General features: G+C 44.8%; 1 protein-coding gene across 1 annotated transcript in view; it reads right to left on the bottom strand.

Moving 5' to 3' along the window:
* cep70 (centrosomal protein 70) overlaps positions 1 to 26,105 on the bottom strand; it is a 79,182-nt gene that overhangs the window by 6,408 nt on the left and 46,669 nt on the right. Inside the window, exons 12-18 of the mRNA XM_038790299.1 lie at positions 15,020 to 15,105; positions 11,214 to 11,319; positions 9,566 to 9,664; positions 4,315 to 4,473; positions 3,214 to 3,382; positions 2,877 to 2,991; positions 831 to 910 (exon numbers count right to left, since the gene is read on the bottom strand). Of these exons, the coding sequence (XP_038646227.1) occupies positions 831 to 910; positions 2,877 to 2,991; positions 3,214 to 3,382; positions 4,315 to 4,473; positions 9,566 to 9,664; positions 11,214 to 11,319; positions 15,020 to 15,105 (814 nt within the window). The remainder of the gene's footprint in view (positions 1 to 830; positions 911 to 2,876; positions 2,992 to 3,213; positions 3,383 to 4,314; positions 4,474 to 9,565; positions 9,665 to 11,213; positions 11,320 to 15,019; positions 15,106 to 26,105) is intronic.

Below are 26,105 nucleotides of genomic sequence, written 5' to 3'. Positions count from 1 at the left end.
ATTGCCGAACCCGATTTTGGCATCGGAGACCAGAGAATTCCGCCCATGGTGTTTAAAGTTAAGTAATGAGGTCATTGGAATTGAATGGGAAAGGGATAATTTTGTAATGGGAGGAGCTAGGTCTGTGGCAGTCAGTTTTTGGAGTTAGTTTTCTTTCTGGTCATAAACAGAACAGCAGCTTCTGCAAAAGTCTGTCAGGTTAAGCAGTAGTCTGACACAGACAAGAATCTACAGGCTGTTTCCTGACAGGATCGCCCTCTCTCTAAGCAGTCCTTTATAATAAACTCTATTGAAGTGTATGGCAGGTATAGTCTTATGTTTACTAACTGCATTTAAAAATGTTTTTTGACCCATGATGGATTTTGCTTGATTGAAGATAAAGATGGTATCTGTTAGGAATTAAAGTGGTTCACTTTATTGTTGAGTTATATTTCTGTGATGTTAATGTAGTATAATACTGTGTAATAATAAAGTTTGTTTTAATATACCATATCCCTGATTTTGGATGGAATCACTCCTTTCCAAGGACCGGTGCAGACCTGATGGGTCAAATGGCCTCCTTCTGCACTGTAAATTCTATGATTCTATGGAGCGAAGTATCCTTTCCACACCATTTTATAAATTTTTTAAAAATTGGGATTTCTGTCCGGTATGATGGCAAATGTTGGGGTCCGGTCCAGGAACATTAGTTTTGCCGATTTCCAAGAAAACCTCATCCAGGATCAAAACAAAATGCAGGCATTAGCAAATTATCTAGATTCCAATTCCATAAAAAACGTACACTTAATATATAAGAAGAACTGGTAAAATAATTTAGGGGCGGTTCTTACCCAATATCTGCAGCAAGTCTCGAAAAACTGTATAGAATGCTGGAAAGAATTCTTCATGTTCTTCCAATTTAGTGATTATGCTAAAAAGAATTAATGTCTTTCTTAGTGCAAACATGTCTCTTTACTTAACAGCAAGTTTGTATTGAAGGCAATGCCCCATTAAAAAATGGTTTTCTTTAACTGCAGCAAACTCAATCTAAGGCCCTCATACACCCTATATGTCAACTGTAGAGTTCACCTGATTTATAGATAAGGGAAAAAAACAATCCTCCCAGTGCATTTTACGTTTTAGTGTGAAATCAATCATAATATAGTCTTGTGTTTTGTATGGCTTTCAGTAAAACCTTTAGAAGCACAATAAGACTGTTTTAGGACAATCAGAAGCAGAGTTTGGCATCATCTATATTAAAGAATGCTTTCAATTACCAAAGTGCGGCTGACAGAAACCCGCATAATTATTTTTTAAATCCCTAATTGACATCAGTCTTGCCTCAGTTGTAACAGTCTTGCTGCTGTGCCAGAAGGTTGTGAATTTAAGTTCCAACAGATAATCTAGGCTAATCTAGTTGTAAGGGAGTACAGCACTGTAATTTGGATAAGGTTATTAACAGAGACCCCACATGGGGCAGCACGGTAGCATGGTGGTTAGCATAAATGCTTCACAGCTCCAGGGTCCCAGATTCGGTTCCCAGCTGGGTCACTGTCTGTGCGGAGTCTGCACGTCCTCCCCGTGTGTGCTCCGGTTTCCTCCCACAGTCCAAAGATGTGCGGGTTAGGTGGATTGGCCATGCTAAATTGCCCGTAGTGTCCTAAAAAAGTAAGGTTAAGAAGGGGGGGGGGGGTTGTTGGGTTACGGGTATAGGGTGGATACGTGGGTTTGAGTAGGGTGATAATTGCTCGGCACAACATCGAGGGCCGAAGGGCCTGTTCTGTGCTGTACTGTTCTATGTACTATATCTATGTCTTCAGATTCATCAGCACTATTCCACAAAGAGCAGACATTTTACCAGTGTCCTAGTCAACCTTTAACCCCCAACAACACGTAAATCTGATGATGTGGTAACTTATTTCATTGCTGTTTATGGGGCCTTGCTGTGTGCAAATTAGATGTCGTGTTTCATACATTGAAGTATTTGTTCTTTACTTTAAAGTACTTTGGATTCTGAGTTGCTTTATATGTATATTCTCTTTTAATAAAGGCTGCTTTTATTTTTAACACATTTATTATGACATACTTTTCTACAAATTCTCACTGATGCTACAAAGTGCTAGATTTTATTTTGTGCAGTTTGTCTTGTGCATAGCTGTAAGTAAAAACTTTGATCTACCAGTTCCAATAAATGCCTTTGATCTATCAGGCAGCTTTCTGACATTTAGAATCAAGCATTTGCAGAAGGGCAATATATTCCAATTAAATCTTACTTTTTACCTAATTTCCAGCTAGACCAGGTGGAATAAAGCTTCTGATTAACTTAGATTAATAGTCACCATGTCTGGTTTAACATTAAACACTTGCATTTTTGCATTATCATACATGAATTAAGATATACGCTGCCACGGTGTCATTTAAAACCTGCCATTACCAAAATGTGACAAGAAATGGTAAACTACACAGTATTTACAGTACTGGAAGAATTTATTCCATGCTACTGAGTCTGTGCTGGTGTTAATACTATGCATGAACCTACTTCATCTAACCCTATCTGCATATCCATTATTCTGCTCTCCCTCACGGAATATTCTAGCTTCTCCTCAAAGGCATCTCTGATTTCACCTCGACTATCTCCACATGGTAGTAAATAGTATTGCTACTAAACAGAAAGGTGGCGTTTAATTTATAAAACAAAAATTAAAACGTAATATTTTTACAAGATAATAGGATTTTTGTTAATGAGGAAGAATTATCCTTATTCTATTATACAAACATTATTGCAGGAATAATCTGTAATGCCAAAGGTGAATTCAATCTAATTTCACATATTCTATAATTAAATGTTAGGCAGACACAACTTTAGTGTACAGGTGTTTGAGACACCTAACCATTACCTGTCTATTTCCTGGGTGCCCAGGAGTTGCTGCACTTGTCTGTAGGTGTCAGCATTGACAGTGCTGCACAATTTTCCAATCGTATTCACTAACACACTAGGAGGAGTGGATTCAGCTGAAAAGCAGTTAAAGTTTTCAAAAGGGTTACCTTATCACAAGAAAATAAACAAATGTTATTTGTAATTTTGTATTTATGTTATCTTATCTATTAAATAAATTTGAGATAACTGTAATTAAATGATCTCTTATTTTGTACTTTCTTCCTAACAATGTCACGTTTAAATTTTATAACAAAATATAACAGATATTAAAGAACACTAAATTTTAAGTTTCTTACCTAACCCCAAAACATGTCGGAGATTTTTCATAGCATTGCTCATTTCACCAAGTTTAGAGTATATTTCATTCATCCTAGGATAGACTCCACTGAGAGAACTCACATCAAACAGTTTCTGGAAATGGGAGACAATACCCTCCGGTGTTTGTGGTGAAGCATGCTTACACTCCTAGAATGATAAACAATTAGTTTGTCCTTGCATCGCTCATCATTTCAGGGACATATTAATAAATTCTAAGCCAATAATTAGCAATACGATTCTATGTATGTCTCAGAAGACAAGCTTTCTCATATAATCCCTTACCCAATTATCAGATTCAACTTTTAACACCATGAAGCAGATGTCCCATTGCCAAATCAATTAGAGCAATGTATACAACGCAATAAAGAACTTGAAAGGAGTTACGCAGCTCTGATCCAGAGGTTAAACTGTTGCATGCAACTGGAGTAATTCATAGAACCAAAACAATTTCAGTAGAAAAGGTAGCTAATTAGTCCATTCCAAATATGACCCGACTACCTCTGGCCCCATCACACTGTTCTTCCCCATATTAATTTTGTCTGATTATCACTTTCAATTTAACAGAAAATTGTCAATTTAATTTTGTGTTTGGAAAAAAAGGCATATTTGAAATCTTTTGACATTGTAATCATAATTTTAACTAGGTTGGCAAGTTCCTTGGGCAATTTTAACTGCCTGCCCAGCAGATTGCTCGAGTGTCTGTCCCAAGATACCGTAGTTTAAATAGAAAAATGCAAAAAAATACTTTCCTGTTTTTATAAATATTTTAGAATTTTTAAATCTCACCATACAGCTCAAATGCAGTTTTTGAAAGTGAACCAGATCTGTCAGATTCCAAGATTAAAAATAAAAGCAGAAACAAATGTAATAAAAAACTTTCTTCTTTTCATATGTAGAATGGAAAAACATTAATTTACACTTTGAAAATAGGGCAATGATAACACCAATAAAGCAAAAATGTGCTGGGTTTTAGCTGCATATTATCAATAAAATGTAGGAGTACATTCTTCTCCCTCACCTAAACATTTCAGGATCAGAATGCAAAAGGGAAATAATCAATTTTGACAAATGAGGCATACTTTTAATGCAGTATTTTCATGTTTATTTCCAAGATCATCCAAAATTGCATCCACTGTCAATTGCAGGTCCTCAACCCTGACTTCATCACTTGAGTCATATACATCCATAGATTTTCCACGTATCAACTCTGACAACCTTTTTAAAGAGCCATACAAACCCTGAACAAAGAAAATTAAAATATATGAATCAAACACATTCAGTATTAAAATGGTATATAGCTGTAAGACTGCTTCAATCAGAAATTCATACTTCCTAGTAGGCACACGATCTTGTATGCTGAGCACTCACAATGAAAACAAAATAGTGCACATACCTTTATTTATAACTGAAATTTAAATGTCTATTTCAATTGATAAGGCCCCTATTTTAATTAACAAGGACACCACAATATTGAATTTTATCTGTAACTGGAAATATCTTTGCCCATTTTAATTAATAAGACCATCACTATGTTGAGTGTATCCAAAGCCAGAATAAAAGTTGGTGGAGTCAAAAAGCAGAGGCAATTTATTGACAGGCCAGTTGAGGAAAGCATGGTAATGAAAAGTAAGTGTTTCTGAATACGTCTAAAATTAAGAACAAGGAGGGGCAGTTGTATTTTCTCCCATTCACAAATGATGCTGCACTTGGTTCCTTGTGTATGATGCATAGGAGCAGGTTTAATAGGTTCACCAGCAGATTTCTCTTAAATTGATCCAGCAACAGAAGAAGTGAACAACCAGTGATAAAGAAAAAACGATGATATAGTTCCTATGCAGGATGGTATGCAGATTGTGTGGGTGGGGGGGGGGGGGGAGGAGAAAGCTAGCAGGTGATGGTGTTCCAATGCATCTGCTGTCTTTGTCCTTTAGGTTGTAGGTGCTGTCTAAGGAACCTTCGTGAGTTCCTACAGTGCATCATGTAGATGGTACACACTGCTGCCACTGTATGTTGGTAATGGAGGGAATGAACGTTTGTGGACGGGGTACCAATCTTTAGATACATTAATGGCATTCAAAAGGCATCTCAACAAATACATGGATAGGATGGGGATGGAGGGATACAGCACTAGGAAGTGCTGAAGGTTTTGGCCAAGGGTGGTATCATGACCAGTACAGGCTAAGAGGGCCAAAGGGCCTATTCCTGTTTTGTATTGTTCTTTGTTCAATCAAGTGGCTGCTTTGTCCTGGATAGTATTTGAGCTTCTTTAGTGTTGTTGGAACTGCTCTGATCCAGGCAAGCAGAGACTATTTGTGCAGCACGGTAGCATTGTGGATAACACAATTGCTTCACAGCTTCAGGGTCCCAGGTTTGATTCCCGGCTTGGGTCACTGTCTGTGTGGAGTCTGCACGTTCTCCCTGTGTCTGTGTGGGTTTCCTCCTGGTGCTCCGGTTTCCTCCCACAGTCCAAAGATGTGCGAGTTAGGTGGATTGGCCATGCTAAATTGCCCATTGTGTCCAAAAATTGCCCTTAGTGTTGGGTAGGGTTACTGGGTTATGGCGATAGGGTGGAGGTGTGGACCTTGGGTAGGGTGCTCTTTCCAAGAGCCGGTGCAGACTCGATGGGCCGAATGGCCTCCTTCTGCACTGTAAATTCTATAATTCTATTTCATCAGTCTTGACTTGTGCTCGTAGATGGACAGACTTTGGGGAGTCAGGAGATGAATACTCGCTGCTGAATTCCCAGCCTCTGACCATGTAGCCACAGTATTTATATGGCTGACCCAGTTCAGTTGCTAGTCAGTGGTGGCTCCCAGGATGTTAATAGTGGGGATTTAGTGATAGTGATGACATTGAATGTCATGGGTAAATGGTTCAATTCTCTGTTGTTAGATATAGTCATTTCCTGCCACTTGTGTGGCACACATGTTACTTGTCACTAATTAGTCCAAACCTGACTTTTATCCAGGTCTTACTTTGTGTGGACACGGACTGCTTCAATATCTGATGAATCAGAAATGGTCCTGAAAATTGTTCATGGATGATTGCACATCAATGCTTCTAGCCTTATGATGGAGGGAAGGTTGTTAATAAGCAGAAGGTGGTTGGGCCTAAGACTGGAAAAATCCTGCAGCAATGTCCAAGGACTGAGATGATTGAACTCCAACAACCGCAACCAATTTGACTCATGCTAGGTATGACTCCTACCAGTGGAGAGTTTGTCCTATTGTCTTCAGCCTTACTGGGGCTTCTTGTTGCCACATTCCCTGAAATGCTGATTTGATGTCAAATGCAGACACTCTTGCCTCATCTTTGGAGTTCAGTTTTTATGCCCACATTTGAAACTAAGGCTGTAACAAAATCAGGAGCTGGGTGACCTTGCTGGAACCCAAGCTCATCAGTGTCAGTGAGTGGGTTATTCCTGTGAAAGAGCTGCTTGATAGCACTGTCGACAACACCTTCCATCACTCTATTGATGATCGAGAGTGGACTGAATTGGCCAGGTTAGATTTAACCTGCCTTTTGTGGAAAGGGTACATTTCCAGTTTGTCAGGTAGATGCCAATGTTGTAGCTGGAACAATTTGGTTGGAGGCACGGCGTGTTCTGGAGCACAGGTTCTCAGTACTATTGCTGGAACATTGTGAGGGCCCATAGTCTTTGAAGGGTCCAACACTTTCAGTCATTGCTTGCTATCACATGGAATAAATCAAATTGGTATTTGTGATACTGTGGACTGCAGGAGAAGGCAGAGATGGATCCCCATTCGGCACTTCGAGCTGAAGGTGGCTGCAAATGCTTCAGCCTTTACTTTTGCACTCACTGAAAATGGGGTATTTGTGGAGCCTCCTCCTCCAGTTACTGTTGAATTGTTCACCACCAATCAAAACTGAATGTGGTAGAACTGCAGAGCTTTGATCAGATCCTTAGGCTGTGACATCACTTTGTTCTGACTACCGTAGGCTGATTATATCGTTTGGCATGTAAATAGTCCTTTGTTGTAGCTTCATCAGGTTGACACCTCATTTTTCAGGTATGACTGGTGCTGGCTCCTGGCATGCCCTCTTCATTGAACCAGGGTTGATCCCCTGACTTGATGGTAATGGTGGGGTGATAGATATGCCAGGCCATAGGGTTACAGATTGTGGCCGAATACAATTCTGATACTGCTAATGGCTCACGGCGCCTCATCAATGCCTCATTTTGAATTGCTAGATCAGTTCAAAATCTATCCCAGTTTTTTCAGTGAAGTGCTACACTTCACAGTGGAGAGTATCGTCAATGTGGAGATTCATCTCCACAAAGATTGTGCAGTGGTCACTCCAACCGTTACAATCTCATATCTGTAGATTTGTGAAGACAAGGACAAGTAGTTTTTCCCTCACCACCTGCTGCAAACCCAATCTAGGAGCTCTGTCTTTAGGACTAAATGTGCTTGGTCCATAGTGGTGCTACCAAACCACTCTTGGTGATCGATATTGATGCCCCCTCCCCATTTTTGACTTGATGCCAAGTCATAAGACATGATGAGGTCTAGAGTCAATGCTGAGGACCTCCAGGATAACTCCCCTCTGGCTGTGTACCCCCACCTCTGGTGAGTCTGTCCTGTCAGTGGAAAGTGTGACAGGACATACCCGGGGATGGTGATGGTAGTGTCTGGGACATTGGATATAAGATATAATTCCGTGAGCATGACTATATCAGGCTAGTGCTTGAATAGTCTGTGGGCAGGTCTCTCAATTTCGGCATAAATCCCCAGATGTTAGTAAGGACGACTTTGCAGGGTCAACAATGTGCCATTGTTCCGTCCAGTTAATTCCTTTGCAGTTTCATACAACTAAATGGTTAGCTAGCCAATTTAAGAAGCCATTTAAGAGGCTAAGAGTGGGTTTGGAGCCACATTTAGGTAAGGGCGAGATGAGGACAACAAATTCTATTCCCAAAGGACATTAGTGAACCAGATGGGATTTTACGGCAATTACTGAGACTAGTTTTTAATTCATTCTTAACTGAATCTAATTGAATTTTATTAATTGGATCGAAATTCCACCAGCTGTCATGGTGAGATTTGAACCCATATCCCAAGGGCATCCGTCTGGGCCTCTGGATTGCTAGTCCAGTGACATCAGTGACATCATCGCACCCTCCAGAGTTCAACAGCTCGATAAATAGTATTCCACAATTAAGAGTATTTATAAATCAATAATAATTAGATTGCACTACATGACAAATATATGTTACAATGCTATTAATTGTTCAGCCCACACCTCTATAGTATCAACAAGGTGCATATACACCAAAATATTGTCTGGAATAGCTTCTGCTTGGAGTTGTGGAAGCAATTTTTGCCTCAGTTTATAAATATCTGTTGGACCATATTCACTGTTTACAATAGAGTTAAGATAATTTAAAATCTGAAAGAAAATTGTAAAATCAAAAAGACATTATAGAATGGATTTTAAACTAGGAAAAAACTAATCTCATAAAAATTTTTTAAAAAGTGTTAAATGGGTTTTTAATAAATATATTGGTATGCTTTGGCCTTTTGCAGTTATTTCCATTCATTATCTACCATCATAGACCAACGCTGCACAATAATTGGTGAAAGGGTTAGTGAAGTTCAAGATTGACAGTGGTTGACTAGCATCAATGATTTGGCTTGGTGCCAAACTAAGTTTCTAATCAAACTAATTCTACCATTCTAGATTCCATTGATTCTAGGAACTAAAGTATGTTTCAACTTTGAAGTAGCGTGTAAATTTTAGTTACAAGTGCATGTTTGGCAGGGATACATGTATAAATTGTCATGTTACAAATCAAACAATTATACTGCTTTAATAAATTTTGTTGAGGCAATTAAGTTTTTAATAATAATAATTTTTACTATCACAAGTAGGCTTACATTAACACTGCAATGAAGTTACTGTGAAAAGCCCCGAGTCCCCACATTCCAGCACCTGTTCGGGTACACAGAGGCAGAATTCAGAATGTCAAAATTACCTAACAACACATCTTTCGGGACTTGTGGGAGGAAACCGGAGCACCCAGAGGAAACCCATTCAGACACAGGGAGAATGCGCAGACTCCGCAGACAGTGAACCAACCCGGGAATAGAACCTGGGACCCTGGAGCTGTGAAGCCACAGTGCTAGCCACTGTGCTACCATGCCGCCCATAAGTTTGGACAAAAGTAATCCGCATAAGACCTTAATTTATCAAAGAGGTTTTAACTATTGCCCTTTATTTACTAGGCCCCACATGAAACATTTTTCAAAAGTGAAAATAGTATGGAGTGGATAAGAAAAAAATCTATAATTTAAATCTAAGCTTTACCTTCTGTAGTTTGGGATAGGCTGCTACTAACCTAGACCTCTCGCGAACAGCTGGTAGAAGATCATTTACATCAATGACTCCCATTTCTTTGCAAATATTCTATGAAAGGAGAACAAAACTGGATGATCAACATAGGATTATTTATTCCATCCGAAATGTACAAAGTCTTGATAATGAGATTCATTTACTTAGAAACCAATATCTTTAAACCGTTAAGTAAAAGAAAAATTAAATCCTGGTGTAGTTTTTGCTGCCAGTTTTTCTAATTTAATACAAAAGTAGTTGCCAAGAATTCCCTGGCAACATGTGATTTCCCCAGATATTTTAATAGATCAATACATGGATTCTCAATTCTCTCATACAAAAGATTTTTCATATTTAGTGTGCTGTATATACATAGAGGAACATATTAATACAACACGGGAAGAATTTTCTCATTTTACAGCAGACTGGCACAGGGGGCGGGAAAAAGGTATGGAAGCTGCCAGGAATTTGTTTTTTAAAAGTGATGGGGTGAGTCCCCCGTCACACCAGCGGGGCGGGCTCCAGCAATTTAGTTTTTAAATGATTGGGGTGCAATTTTTAAAGGATATCCTGACACAAAAAATTAAAAATAGAACAACCTCAACCACCACTTCCCCCCCACCCCCTCTTTCACTTTTAGTGCATTCAGAGTTCTGGGTATTATTCGAACTCAAATTCACTTTTGTTCATTTGTGACTTTAACCAAAAAAGGCAACAGGAGACAGTCGAGTGAAGTAACTCAGGAAACTTTACTTAAGTTATGAATGAATACTTTAAAAGCAGGGCAGCTAACTGATGGGCAATCTATGGCTCTTGCTTTCCGGTTTGGCTTAGGACGCGAGGCAACACTCGCTGTCCGTTTTCTCCCCATAGCCTCTGTATGGCCTCTGCTTTCCTGTGGTGCGCGCCTTGCTCATTGAAAGCTGCTGTTTATTAACCCTTTCCAAGCCACAACCCACATTCGGCCCATCGAGTCTGCACCGCACCCCACTCAAGCCCACGCCTCCACCCTATCCCCGTAAGGGCAATTTAGCATGGCCAATCCACCTAACCTGCACATTTTTGGACTGTGGGAGGAAAGCGGAGCACCCGGGAAACCCACGCAGACACGGGGAGAACGTGCAGACTCCGCACAGACAGTGACCCAAGCCGGGAATCGGACCTGGGACCCCGGAGCTGTGAAGCAACTGTGCTAACCACTGTGCTAACGTGCTGCCCCACATTAGGAACATTACTGTATAACTCGTGTTTTATTTTTATTTTTGATTTAACATTAAGTGTTTTAAATTCCATACCAGACTCTAGATTTTACAGCAAAGGGAAGTTCCCTCTCAGAAGCTGCTTGAAGACAAGTATCAATAGGAGAAATACCTGAAGCAAGATTTAATGGAAAGAAAAGGAAGATGGTGCAGGAACTGGCAAAAGAAAAGGTTATCAAATGAGATAACATACGCTTTTAAAAGGGCAGAGGCTCTGGAATCTTAAGTTTCAAATTTTGATCCAATTCTACTTTGAATAGTAACATAAAAAATTGAATACTCTCACAATAACACTAATCCACTATGTCATTAAATTGAGACACTTCAGATGTTGGATATTCAAAAGAATAAACATGTTCCAATACCTTCAGCAATCTTTTACAGGTGGCTTCCTGCATGCAATCCATGTTTTCAACTTTGATACTCATGAATTCTTTGTCATTCCCATTCCAGCAGCCACTACCTGAAAAGCTAGATCCGAGATGTCATAAACTAAGTATATCCTTTATGTTTTAACAAAGAACAGGCTTCAGTCAAATAACATGTAAAGTCACTCGTGACACAAAAGAATCAAAACAGAAAACACTGACATACAAAAGCAGTTTCTCAGAAAAACAGAAGCTGATTAATGTTTTCAGGCAAAGTCTTCATCAAAACTTGAAAATATGACTCTTTGACAGGTCTGGACGAAGTAGTGGATGTACAGGTTAGGAGAAAAAGTCAGTGTCTCCCACCCATCCACCACTTGATCAAAACCCATTATATAGAATGTTTCTTGGTTCTGATGAAAGATTCTTGACCTGAAAAGTTAACTCTGTTTCACTCCCCACAGATGCTGCCTGACCTCTGAAGTGTTTCCAGCATATTCTGTTTTTAGTTCAGATTTCCAGCATCTACGGTATTTTGTTTTCAGAAAATCAAGTACCCTACTATCACAATAAAGCAGCAATTGAATGTAATACTCTCACTCTTTCGGAAAGGCGAGTAAGGTTCACCATAATCAAAGAATAAATTAGATCACAACCACGCATGCATAATTAAACACATAAATCAGGAAGTTGCTACTTTGAGTTGCCTGTTCATCCAGCTTTATTTTCCAGTATCCTAAGAGACAGTGTGAATTGCTTACTTATATGACAGGTGGGCTCGAAAGTTGACAGAAAATTTATGGTTTATTTATTTCAACTTAAGTTTTGTTTAGCAGCGTGATAAGTCTTAGCAGCGTGATAAGTCTTAATTACAGCCAACTACTCTCTGGCACTGAAAATTAATTTCTACAAGTGTGTTGTCCAGTCCTTTATTGTTGGAGATTTTAAAAACATAATTTATATGCTTTCTTTCAGTGTCTCATTCCCCCTTTGCATCTCCTATGTACGAGGCGACAGTGTACACAGGAGATTGGACAAATTAGAGCTGTACTACAAATGGTACCATGGTGAAATTAGAATGCAGGCGAAACAGAATTTATATGCTTATTCTTTAAATCACATTTTAAAAAGTAGAGAACATGAGAACTCAGATCGTGGGTGGGTAACGGGCGGGTGTTGGTTGTGCCTTTCCCAACCATGGGAAGAAGTCCCCAATGGCTGTGACCGGTTAAGAATGTCGGCCACAATGCCGATTGGTTGTGGTGTTTGAAGGGGCACGTGGTGCCAGGCTGGTCTGTGTGCTGGTCACTGCGCGCATGCGGGGGAGGTAGGGACAGAGGCTGATAGGTGCCCAGGTGAACGTGCGATGCTAACGGTAGTGGCTCCAGCTTGGAGCTCTGTTCTAATGCTCGTCCTCTGAACGCTGCTCGTCCCGTCCCCTGCCACCGATCGGCAAATACAACCTGAGGCTCCGTGGTCAAGCTGTTCAACAGCTGGCGTAACGGCCGCTTGCACTCCCACAACGTGAAGTACTGGTTGGGAAGTGGTCAGCAGTCTGTGACTGGGGTGGATGCAGCTACTGGACAGTGAGAGGGAAGCTAGGACAGGTTTGTCACCCAGGAGTATCGATCAAATGAGGCCAGTCAATGCGGCTGACACATGTCAGCACTGGAAGAAGCCTACACAGTGATCACTTTGTGTCGCCACTCTCTGGAAACCAGGAAATCAGTGTTTTTGGTGAGAATGGAGAAGGAGATGACTTGGATGTTGCAATGCAGTGGAACCAATAAGAAATATTGTGCTATTGTGTGTGTTTCACAAGTTACTTCATCTCATCTAAAGTCATAGTTTGTAATGTAAAAACAAGTTTGTACTTTTTTCTATACTTGTTTAAATTTCTAAAGAAATGGGAATATATTTAAAACAAAGTTTTTGTGTGTAAATGTAGGGATGCGCATGTTCAACTGAAATTGTTTAATTTTCAGTAGTAAAAAGTCAGAAACTTAGAAAAATCAGGTATTGGAAATAAAGTATCAAAGTCAAAAAATAAAATGCCGGCCGCAACCGGCCTTTAAAAATGAACGATGGAGTCTTCCCCCAGAGACAGCGGCAGAAAGAAGGTAACGCACCTGAAAATGAAATGAAAATCGCTTATTGTCACGAGTAGGCTTCAATGAAGTTACTGTGAAAAGCCCCTAGTCGCCACATTCCGGCGCCTGTCCGGGGAGGCTGGTACGGGAATCGAACCGTGCTGCTGGCCTGCTTGGTCTGCTTTAAAAGCCAGCGATTTAGCCGAGTGAGCTAAACCAGCCCCTGGCACGTATACTGACACCACGCGCCCTGTACGCCCATGTTTTAGCTGACACCACGCGCCCTGTACGCCCATGTTTTAGGCACAAAATCATGGAGGAAAGATTCTCCCAGTGGAGGCGGAGAATCAGGAGGACCCGGAGAATACCAGGTCAGGCCCTCTAATGATATGCCAACTGAGTTTACTGTGCGTTCGGAGTGGAACGCATTGACGCCGCTGTCGATGCAACGGAGAATTAGGATTTGGCGTGAAACCGGTGGCCGCCACAATTTTGGCGTCAAAACCAATTCTCCGCCCAATCGTGTTTCCCGATTCCGGAGTCAGCCAACGGAGAATGCCGCCCATGTTAATTCATGCGAGTGCCGTTGGAACGTTGCCAAGGCAGCCTTCTTCATTGTGACACATTTGTAATGTGCTAAAGATGAAATTGAGTCACTCTGATAAAACAGGCAAAAAAAAAATTCAATACATTTAGAAATTTCAGACACAACATCTAACAAGAAGAGTCAGGGGAATTATAGGGCGAGTAAAAATGAACCTTCATTAAAGGTTTGTATACATTAGTTCTATGTGACTACTCGATTAATATCACAAGCGCTAATGTTGCAGTAACTTTTTTTTTCCTTTTTTGTTTAAATTTAGAGTACCCAATTGATTTTTTCCAATTAAGGGGCAATTTAGTGTGGACAATCCACCCAGTTTGCACATTTTTGGGTTGTGGGGGCGAAGCACACGCAAACACAGGAAGAATGTGCAAACCACATGGACGGTGACCCAGAATGTTGCAGTAACTTTACTGTAATTTGATCTGGTGGCTGAACAAATTAACAGTACAATTTCCCAGTAGCTAGTCCACACATGAAGTTTTGAAAAGTAAGTCACCCTGAGCTGAGTTTAAAAATATTTCTAGATTTTAGTGTCCAAATTAAGCCGGAGATGATCCTAAAGTTCTCATTTAACAGATACTACACTGTTTCAATCCAGAACAAAGGATTCTACACAGGTGTTGTGTGGCCTGTTACAAGTAGATGCAGATCTTTTGATTAAGAAATGAAGCAGAAATTTTAAATAAAATTAATTAAATAAAATTTCAAATAAAATACAATTTCTCAGCTATTATATGTAATAGCTCACTGGGCTAAATCACTGGCTTTTAAAGCAGACCAAGCAGGCCAGCACGGTTCGATTCCTGTACCAGCCTCCCCAGACAGGCGCCGGAATGTGGCGACGGGGGGCTTTTCACAATAGCTTCATTTGAAGCCTACTCGTGACAATAAGTGATTTTCATTTCATTTTTCATTTCATAATGTCAATGAGCAGCAATGAAGAAGGATATTTATTTTAAAAGCCAAATACTGCGCTGGAGATCTGGACGAAAAACAAAAAGTGCTTGAAAAACTCAGCAGCTCTCGCAGCATCTGTGGAGAGAGAAGCAGATGTTTCAAATCTAATATGACTCTTCTTCAGAACTGAAGATATTTATCTTTTTTACCTTTTTAGAACTTGTTTAAGATTTTGATTTTTCTGGAAATATTTACGATTCCTGGACTTTGTATCTTTTAAATGGTCTTCATAGGGCTAAAAGAAAAACCATGTTGCATTGTTATAAAACAAAAAGATAGGAACAGGACAAGACATTCAGTGCAGTTTATTCAAGTTTCTGGTGAAGATCATTTCATCCAAGTTACTTCTAGGAGAATGAATCCATTCCCTTTTCACTTTTTGAATAATTGATCATCATTCAGCATTCCCTGTGCTTCTTGGCAGTTCACTTCTTGAAACTCGCAAAGTTATTCAAGTAGCTTATATTACCAAGCTTACATTTTGTTCTGTTACCTACTGAAGGGCAATTAGGGATAGGCAATAAATGCTGGCCTTGCCAGTAATGCCGACATCCCATGAACAAATATATATATTTTTTAAATCGCACACTTCAAACTTTCACTATGCCCTCACTGTCTTTTCTCTAATAAAACATTGATAGGGATGTCAATATTCTAGTTTAGAAGAAATAAATTTGAGGTTTATCAAACTATCTTCAAGAGAGGAATTACAAACTTCCGGTTGCGGTGATGGGGAGCTAAGCCGCACGTTCGGTAGCTCCCGCTATTTTTGGTCTTTTGGGCTCTTTTAAAGGCCCGTAGCGGTACTGGTTGGACTTTACCCCGTGTGGGAACACTTCCTCTAAGATTCTCCACCGGTGGATGGCCTGGACCAGGAGCGGAGCGGTCAAAAAATCGGCTTTGGAGCAGAGAAAAGTGCGAGGCAGGAAAGGGAAGATGGCGGTGGGCGGGGAATCAGCAGCGTGGCAGCAGTGGGCGCGGGAGCAGCAGGAGCTGCTTCAGCGCTCCTTCAGGGAGCTGAAGGCAGAGATCCTGGAACCGCTTAAGGCCTCCCTGGACAAGCTCATGGCGACCCGGACGGCTCAGGGTGCGGAGATCCGAGAGCTTCGGCAAAAGGCCTCGGAGAGCGAGGACTGTAAGGTTTGGATTTGGGGGCCTATGCGTCTATGATGCTGAACTCGCTAATGGGCGCGGGGTCGTTCCACGGACCCTTGGAGCTGGAGGGTGCCCATCGGGTGCTGCTGAGGAAACCCAAGCCAAACGAGCTGCCTCGGGCGGTGCTGGTCCATTTTCACCGCTTCGTCGACCGTGAGAGTGTGTGCTGAGATGGGCGACGAAGGAGAGGAGTAGTAAGTGGGAGAATGCGGAGATCAGGATCTACCAGGACTGGAGTGCGGAGGTGGCAAAGAGAAGGGGTGGTTTTAATCGGACGAAGGCAGTGCTCCACAAGAAGGGGGTCAAGTTTGGCCTGTTACAGCCGACACGCCTCTGGGTCATTTATAAGGACCACCAGCTCTACTTTGACTCTCCGGTGGAGGCCTGGGCTTTCGTCCAGGCAGAGAAGCTGGACTTGAACTGAGGACTGGGGAACGGTGTACACAGCCCGGAGGCTCTGTCCTCCTTGGTATCCTTTCGCTTTTATTGGTTCTATTTGATGATGTCTTTTTGCTGTTCTGCTTTTTCGCTTTTTGGGACTGTTATCTGTTTACTTGGGCGTTTTGTCACGTCTGTTTTTTTTTCTCTCTGGTTGAGAGTATGGGAGTGGTTCGCGGGCCTGTTGTGTCATGTGCCCGTCTTTTCCCGCATGTTGGGTCGGGGGGGCGGGGCTCGGGATGGAAGCGCGGGCTTCTCTCCCGCGCTGGAAGAGCAGTGGGCGGGGCCGGCACGGGGGGGGGGGGGGGTGGTTGTGTTGAACTGGGGAGGGTCATTGGGGTGGCGGGAGCAGCCGGGGTCAGCAGGAGTCGGCTGACTTACGGAAGTACAATGGAAGGGGTTGCGCAGCTAGTGGGGGGGGCCCTAGCTGGGGGGGGAATACCGGGTTGCTGCTGGAATGGCCAAGAAGGAGCTGGAGCATGTAGAGGGGGTCGGGATGGGGGATGTCGCCGTGGGGAACGGGCTGAGCGGGGGGCGCGGGCACGTGGAGGACTGAGGAAAATCGGGGAGTGGCGATCCAGGTGGGGAAGAGGGTGTCGTTTGAGGCGTTGAATGTAGTGGCAGACAGTGGCGGGAGGTATGTGATGGTAAGCGGCAAGGTGCAGGGGGAGCGAGAGGTGCTGGTCAATGTATACGCCCTGAATTGGGACGATGCGTGTTTCATGCGCCGCATGTTGGGCCGGATTCCAGATTTGGAGGCGGGGGCCCTGATAATGGGGGGGAATTCCAACACGGTGCTGGATCCGCCACTGGATCAATCCAGATCCAGGACGGGTAGGAGGCCAGCGGCGGCTAAGGTGTTGAGGGGGTTTATGGACCAGATGGGAGGGGTGGATCCATGGAGGTTTGCGAGGCCGAGGGCCAGGGAATTTTCATACTTCTCCCATGTGCATAAGGCCTATTCCCGGAATGATTTTTTCATTATGAGTAGGGCGCTGATTGCTAGGGTGGAGGATGCTGAGTATTCGTTGATAGCCATTTCTGACCATGCCCCGCACTGGGTGGACCTCGAGCTGGGGGAGAAGAGAGACCAGCGCCCGCTTTGGCGCTTGGAGGTGCGGCTGCTGGCAGACGAGGAGGTGGGCGGCCGGGTTCGAGGATGTATCGAGAGATACCTGGAGGCCAATGACAACGGGGAGGTCCGAGTGGGAACGGTCTGGGAGGCGCTGAAGGCGGTGGTTAAGGGGGAGTTGATCTCCATTCGAGCCCACAGGGAGAGCAGAGAGCAGAGAGAGAGGGAGAGATTGGTTGGGGAGATGATGAGGGTGGACAGGAGATACGCGGAGGCTCCGGAGGAGGGACTGCTGAGGGAGCGGCGTAGTCTCCAGGCTGAGTTCGACTTGTTGACCACCAGAAAGGCTGAAGCTCAGTGGAGGAAGGCACAGGGAGCGGTGTATGAATATGGGGAGAAGGCGAGCAGGATGCTGGTGCACCAGCTCCGCAAGCGGGATGCAGCCAGGGAGATTGGTGGAGTTAAGGATAGGGGAGGAAATGTGTTGCGAAGGGGGGTAGACATTAACGGGGTCTTCAGGGACTTTTATGAGGAAGTGTATCGGTCCGAACCCTCAGCGGAGGAGGAGGGGTGGGGCGCTTTTTGGACCGACTGAGATTCCCGAGGGTGGAGGAGGGACATGTGGAGGGACTGGGGGCGCCGGTTGAGCTGGAGGAGCTGGTCAAAGGGATAGGGAGCTTGCAGTCGGGGAAGGCGCCGGGGCCGGATGGGTTCCCGGTCGAATTTTATAAGATGTATGCAGACCTGTTGGGCCCCCTGTTGGTTACGACCTTCAACGAGGCAAGGGAAGGGGGGGCTCTGCCTCCGACGATGTCGCGGGCGCTGATTTCCTTGATCCTTAAGCGGGACAAGGATCCCCTGCAGTGTGGGTCATACATGCCAATCTCACTCTTAAATGTAGACGCCAAGCTGTTGGCGAAGATTTTAGCCACGAGGATAGAGGACTGTGTGCCACAGGTTATCCACGAAGATCAAACGGGGTTCGTGAAGTGGAGGCAGCTGAACACTAACATACGGAGGGTCTTGAATGTTATAATGATACCGGCGGTAGAAGGGGAGGCGGAGATAGTGGTGGCGTTGGACGCGGAGAAGACCTTCGATAGGGTTGAGTGGGGGTACTTGTGGGAGGTGCTGGAAAGGTTCAGGTTTGGGGAGGGGTTTGTCAGGTGGGTGAGGCTGTTATATGAGGCCCCGATGGCGAGTGTGGCCACGAATAGGAGGAGGTCGGAGTATTTTCGGTTATACCGAGGGATGAGGCAGGGGTGTCCCTTGTCCCCCCTGCTTTTTGCGCTGGCAATTGAACCCCTGGCCATGGCGCTGAGGGAGTCGAGGAACTGGAGGGGGCTGGTGCGGGGTGGGGAGGAACACTGAGTGTCGCTCTATGCAGATGACTCACCGGCGGACCCGGTGGGGGGAATGCCAGAGGTGATGAGGATTCTCAGGGAATTTGGGGGATTTCTCAGGGTACAAGCTCAACCTGGGGAAGAGCGAGCTGTTCATTGTACACCCAGGGGACCAGGAGGGGGGGATTGGTAGGCTCCCACTAAAAAGGGCGGAGAGGAACTTCAGGTACTTGGGGGTCCAGGTGGCCAGGAGCTGGGGGGCCTTGCATAAGCTCAACCTCACAAAGCTGGTGGAGCAAATGGAGGAGGAGTTCAAGAGATGGGATATGTTGCCGCTGTCTCTGGCGGGTAGGGTGCAATCAGTCAAGATGACGGTGCTCCCGAGATTTCTGTTCCTGTTCCAGTGCCTCCCCATCCTTATCCCGAAGGCCTTTTTCAGGCGGGTTAACAGGAGCATTACGGGGTTTGTGTGGGCGCACGGGACCCCAAGGGTGAGAAGGGTGTTCTTGGAGTGGGGCAGGGATGGGGGGGCTGGCGCTGCCTAACCTCTGTGGGTATTATTGGGCTGCCAACGCAGCGATGGCACGTAAGTGGGTAATGGATGGGGAGCACGGTAGCATGGTGGTTAGGGTCAGCACAGTAGCATGGTGGTTAGCATAAATGCTTCACAGCTCCAGGGTCCCAGGTTCGATTCCCGGCTGGGTCACTGTCTGTGCGGAGTCTGCACGTCCTCCCCGTGTGTGCATGGGTTTCCTCCGGGTGCTCCGGTTTCCTCCCACAGTCCAAAGATGTGCGGGTTAGATGGATTGGCCATGATAAATTGCCCGTAATGTCCTAAAACGTAAGGTTAAGGGGGGGTTGTTGGGTTACGGGTATAGGGTGGATACGTGGGTTTGAGTAGGGTGATCATTGCTCGGCACAACATCGAGGGCCGAAGGGCCTGTTCTGTGCTGTACTGTTCTATGTTCTATGAAGGGGCAGCATGAAAGAGGATGGAGATGGCGTCCTGTGTGGGCACGAGCCTGGAGGCGCTGGTAACGACGCCGCTGCCGCTCCCTCCAAAGAGGTATACCATGAGCCCGGTGGTGGCGGCTACCCTCAAAATTTGGGGGCAATGGAGACGGCACAGGGGGGAGGTGGGGGCCTCGATGGGGTCCCCGATACGGGGGAACCACCGGTTTGTCCCGGGGAGAATTGATGGCGGATTCCTGAGTTGGCACAGGGCTGGTGTTAGGAGGTTGAGGGACCTGTTTGTAGACGGGAAGTTTGCGAGCCTGGGTGTACTGGAAGGGAAGTTCGGACTCCCCCCGGGGAACACCTTTTGGTACATGCAGGTAAGGGCGTTTATCAGGCGGCAGGTGGCGTAGTTCCCTCTGCTGCCGCCGCGTGGGGTTCAGGACAGGGTGCTCTCGCGGGTGTGGGTTGGAGAGGGGAGGATCTCGGCAACGTACCAAGTGATGCAGGAGGTAGACGAGGCCTTGGTGGAGGAGCTGAAGGGTAAATGGGAGGAGGAGCTGGGTGAGGGGATTGAGGAGGGGACGTGGGGGGACGCCCTAGGAAGGTTGAACTCCTCTTCTTGTGCGAGGCTTAGCCTAATAATAGGGGGGGAGGCGTCTCTTTGTTTTGGGCTGAAGGGAGGAATTACAGAGGTTCCTGACAGAATAAATAAGGAGAAATTGTTATGGTGTTCAGCAAAGGAACTGAAAGAGTCTTTCTTTAGAACAGTGAATTGCTGCAGCCTAGAATGCACTGCCTGCGCAGTGCACAGAAGAGGTTCACTAGTAGCATTCAAAACAGAGCTGGATGAATGCCTACAGAGAAAGTCATGCAGGTTTATGGGAAAAGGACAGGACTGAAATCAATTGGATAGTTCTACCAAAGAACTGAAACAAGCATAATGTGCAAAAGAACCTCCCACTGTGCTCCATCATTCAAAATGGGTTTCTTTTTTCACACATCTTCTCTACTGAGTAATACTTTGTATGCTCACTAGATGCCTGTGTCTATGTATTTACATTGTGAAATTATGTATATCCTATGTTTTTTCATGTATGGTACGAGGGGCTGGTTTAGCTCAGTGGACTAGACAGCGGGTTTATGTTGCAGAACAAGGACAGCAGCGCGGGTTTAATTCCTGTACCAGCTGAGAATTCTGAATACTCCCTCTGTGTACCCGAACAGGCGCCAGAATGGAGCGACAAGGGGCTTTTCACAATAACTTCATTGCAGTGTTAATGTAAACCTACTTGTGACAATAAAAATTATTATCTGTCTGGACTGTACGCAGAGCAATAATTTTCACTGTGCCTCGGTACACATGACAATAAATCAATCAATCATAATCTCCCTACTTTTGTAATCAATTCCCCTCACAATAAACAATCACATTCTATTAACTTCCCTAATTTCTTGCTGTATCTGTATACCAGCCTTTTGGTGATTCGCGCACTCGGACTTCCAGATCCCTTTGCATCTCAGGGCTCTGCAATCTCTCTCCATTTAGATAATAAGCTTAATTTTATTTTCCTGCCAAAATGGACAATTTCACATTTTTCCACATTATACTCCATTTGCCTAATTTGCTTTCCTACTTATCTTTGAGTCATCAGCAAATTTAGCAACCATTCCTTCAGCTCCTTCATCCAAGTCATTTATATAAACTGTAAAAAGTTGAGGCCCCAGCACTGCTTCCTGTGACACATCACTCGTCAGATCCTGCCAACTAGTAAAGTTAAATTTATGCTCACTGTTTCCTCTTCAGTCCATGCCAATATGTTACTCCTAACACCAGAAGCTTTTATTTTACACAATAACCTTTAATGTGAATCATAGAAGCATAACATTTACAGTGCGGGAGGAGGCCATTCAGCCCATCAAGTCTGCCCTGGCCCTTGGAAAGAGCACCCTACTTAAGCCTACCCCTCCACCCTATTCCTGTAACCCAGTAATCCCACCTAACCTTTTGGACACGAAGGGCAATTCAGCACCGCTAATCCACCTAACCTGCACTCTTTGGACAGTGGGAGGAAACCGGGACACCCGGGAGGAAACCCAAGCAGACCCGGGGAGAAAGTGCAAACTCCACACAGCCAGTAACCAGAGGTCGGAATTGAAAGGATCCTGGTTCTGTGAAGCAGCAGTGATAACCACTGTGCCACCGTGTCACCCTTTATCAAATGCCTTCTGGAAATCTAGGTACAGTACATCCACCGGTTCTCCTTTATCCACAGCACATGTGACCCCTTCAAAAAATTCCAATAAATTGGTTAAGCATGATTTCCCTTTCACAAAACCATGGTAACTCTATCCTATTGCCTTGCATTTTGTCAAGTGCCTTGCTGTAACATCTTTAGGGTGAGATAAAGTATAAATGTGTCACGAGCATTTTCAGTTTTGTTAGTTAAAGGAAAAGTACCTTTTCTATAGTTTTGTATATTAGTTAAATAAAAAACAGAGTAACATTGAAAATAGGAACAGGAGTACGCCATTTGACCCTTTAAGCCCACTCCACCATTCATTTAGATAAAGCTGATCATCCAACTCAGTAACCTGTTCCCACTTTCCCACCATATCCTTTGATCCCTTTAGCCCAGGGGTGGGCAAACTTTTCCGTGCAAGGGCCACATTCAGAAATTCACAATTCACAAAGGGCCGCATAGTATATTAAGTAAAATAATTACTTCACCCGGTTATGATTCTGGGCGCCTCATATAGAACATAGAACAGTACAGCACAGAACAGGCCCTTCGGCCCTCGACGTTGTGCCGAGCAATGATCACCCTACTCAAGTCAACGTATCCACCCTATACCAGTAAGTAACCCAACAGCCCCCCCCCCATTAACCTTTAAAAAAAAATTTAAAAAAAAAAAAAAAAAAATTTTTAAAAAAAATTTTTTATTTTTATTTTTTTTTAAATGACTTGTGGGCCACAGAAATACCTTTGGCGGGCCGCATGCGGCCCGCGGGCCGTAGTTTGCCCACCCCTGCTTTAGCCCCAAGAGTTATATCTAACTCCCTCTTGAAAACATACTCTCCGCACTCACGACGGTGCGGAGAATAGCGTGGGTCGTAAAATTTTACGGCCACGCTTGTCTGACGTCCTCCCGCTATTCTCCCCCGCCCCCCACGCCCGACTCCCGATACGAATCGCTGCCGCCGTTTTTTTACGGCGAGCAGTGATTCTCAGCTGGCCGATGGGCCGAGTTCCAAGCCCTTTACGGCTGTTTTTACGAACGGCAAACACACCTGGTCTGGCCGTTCGTAAAAACGGCCGTAAAGTGCCGATTTTTAAAACCATGGCACCGATTGGCACGGCAGTACCACGGCCGTGCCAAGGGTGCCATGGGCCCGCGATCGGTGGGCACCGATCGCGGGCAGCGGGTCCGATACCCGCGCACTCTTTGTCCTTCCGCCGCCCCGCTGTATCACTTCACGGGGCGGCTGAGGGGCATCCCGGCCCGCGCATGCGCGGCTTTCGCGCAAATGCGCGATGACGTCATCCGCGCATGCGCGGGTTGGAGTCTTCCAATCCGCGCATGCGCGGCTGACGTCATGTGACCCGTCAGCCGGCGCAAACTCTGGAATGCGGGCTTAACGAAATTCGTTAAGCCCGCGATGCCGGAGTTTACAGTGGCGGCATGCTAGCCCCGACCGGGGACCAGAATCGGTTCCCGGTCGGGGAGGGGGAGGCTGGCGTCAAACCCGCCCGGATTTGACGCCAGCCTTACGATTTCTCCCTCTTTGGGAGAATCGCGCCCATAATGTTTTGGCCTCAACTGCTTTTTGGGGTAAAGAATTCCACAGGTTCACCATTCTCTGGGTGAAGACATTTCTTAGTCCAAAATTGTCTACCCCGTATTCTCAGACTGTGCCCCCAAGTTCTGGACACCCCCGCCATTGGAAACATCCTTCATGTATCTATCCTGTCTAGTCTAGTTAGAATTTTATAGGTTTCTATGACAGACCCTCCTCATTCTTTTTAATTCCGGCAAATATAATCCTAACCAACTCAATCTCTCCTCACATGTCTGTCCCATCATCGGAGGAACCAGATTGGTAAACCTCCATAGCAATAGGGCCAAAACTGCACACAATATTCCATATTGTATATTTGTATTCTCAACCAGGCCCTGAAGAACTGCAGCAAGACATCCCTGCTCCTGTACACAAATCCTCTTGCTATGAAGGCCAACGTACTATTTGCCTTCACCGCCTCTGCACGTGCATGTTTACTTACAGAGATTGATGTACAAGAACACTCCAGTCTCGTTGTACATTCCTCTCTACTCAACCTATAGCCATTCAGATAACAATCTACCTTCATGTTTTTGCCACCAAAGCAGATAACCTTATATTTGTCCTGTAGCCACCGAAGTTGGCCATTCCCTCAATACAAAATGGAGGAACGCAAAGCTTGCAGGGTAAAATGGACAAAGTTTGCAGCACAAGCAGGCTGCACCAAGCCACTGTGTATTCTGTCTGCTAAGAGAGCAGACAGCACCGAAACGAACATTCTGCATACTAATGAGGCAATCTCCGGGACAGTTAACATAGTAATGGAACGATCCCAGGGACAATGGACACAAATAGGGAAGTGATTGCAACATTGTATAGGATACCAGACACCCCGGCACCAGCGGGGTTCGAAGACAAAGCACCTGAAGGCCCGCCGAGTAGCCGAAGGACAGCCTCAGTATTGGGAGGATTCAAACAAATCGATTGGGAAGGGACCCAATCGATCCCCAGCAGATAGAGGGTCTGCCCAAAAGGGCGCGAAGCCCTAGGACCTATAAAAGACAGGTCCCAAACTTAGTTTGTTCTTCTTGACCAGCCCTCCTCTCTTGACCAGCCCTCTCGACCAGCCTTTACCGAAGAAGACCTTGACCGAGAGAGAGGAGAGGTTCGGACAGCAGCCGCCAGCAAGTAAGTGTCTCACAATGATCGCTACCAGAGATAGACACTCCTGACCCCTTTTTAACCCGTACCAACCTGAAGTCTGCGGACCCAGTGTAGAGCAAGAGGCCTTGTCCCCTGATCCGGCAGTTCCTTTTAAGATAAGTATTGGTTTATTTAGAGGTAGGAATAGTTTAGTCATCTTAGTGTGTGCATGAGTAGTTTATAATTGTATTATAATAAACTCATTTGTTTGAACTTACTAATTGGTGTGTGGTTTTATTGCTTTGAACTTGACCTTGAAACTTGTGGCGGTATCTTAACGATACCTGGCGACTCCAAAGCTAAGTAACGAAACAGAGCCAAATCGAGTGTTAAGCACACTCACCCAGAATGAGCAACATTTAGTGGCGACATCCACCGGGACTCGATTAGAAGAGGCCCCCCCCCCCCCCCACTCCGAGAGAACCTAGAAATTTGAATCTGAAATCCAATTGGGACAAGGAAAAGCCACAAGTGTTCAAGTAGTTCAAACCAATAATCATAATTCGGAAGTGTGTTTTTGCATGCGTAACAAACAGGGTTGTAAGGTTAAACCGAGAGATTTTTTGTTGCGACAAACTGTCGGGAATTTTATAAGTCGGAACATAGCGAAAGCCGTACCCGTATTTTATAAGCATTGCCTTATTATCCCTCATTCCAAATTAAAAGAGAGCATAAGAGAAAAGGAAATGGCCATGCAGGCAATGGAACGCCTCAAGAACCCAGAGCAGTTCGTGGTCGCAGCGACCAGCAGCAGCAGAGTAGGTCAGTGTCCCGTGTGGGAGCTGGAACTCAGGGAGTACCTCAAAGGGAAAGGATGGCCCCTTTGGAGTGAGTTTTGTGTGAATGAGGAGACAGGTCCCGGGAGTATAGGACATACTTGGTGGGAGAACCTATCTCAAATTCATAAAAAGAGTTTATGTAAAGCACGTAAGCCGATGGCAATTGTGTCCTGCTTGGCACAATTGCGAGGCACCAAGGAGGTCGTCAGGACGCTCCGCAAAGAATTAGAAGAATGAGCAAAGTCGACATTTGCGATGTCGAAAAGGATAACATAGAATTAAGAAGGAAGTTGGCAGATAAGGATAGACAGGTGGATGATGCCAAGAGGGCACATCAGTCTTGTCTATCCCATCTGAGCAGTTCTCAGGTTCAATAGGAGAAAGCCTATCAGGATGTGCAGCGCGCAGTTCTGATAAGAGAAGATTCAGAGGAGCAGGTAGAGGCACTGCAAAGGCAATGCTCTGACCTAAAGACAGCTTTAAGGGCACTCCATGCTGCCACCACTGAGC

The sequence above is a fragment of the Scyliorhinus canicula genome, chromosome 2 (assembly GCF_902713615.1).
Source record: "Scyliorhinus canicula chromosome 2, sScyCan1.1, whole genome shotgun sequence".
Classification (NCBI taxonomy): Eukaryota; Metazoa; Chordata; class Chondrichthyes; order Carcharhiniformes; family Scyliorhinidae; genus Scyliorhinus; species Scyliorhinus canicula.
Note: the sequence above shows the minus strand (reverse complement) of the source record. Positions and strands in the feature narration are given on the sequence as shown.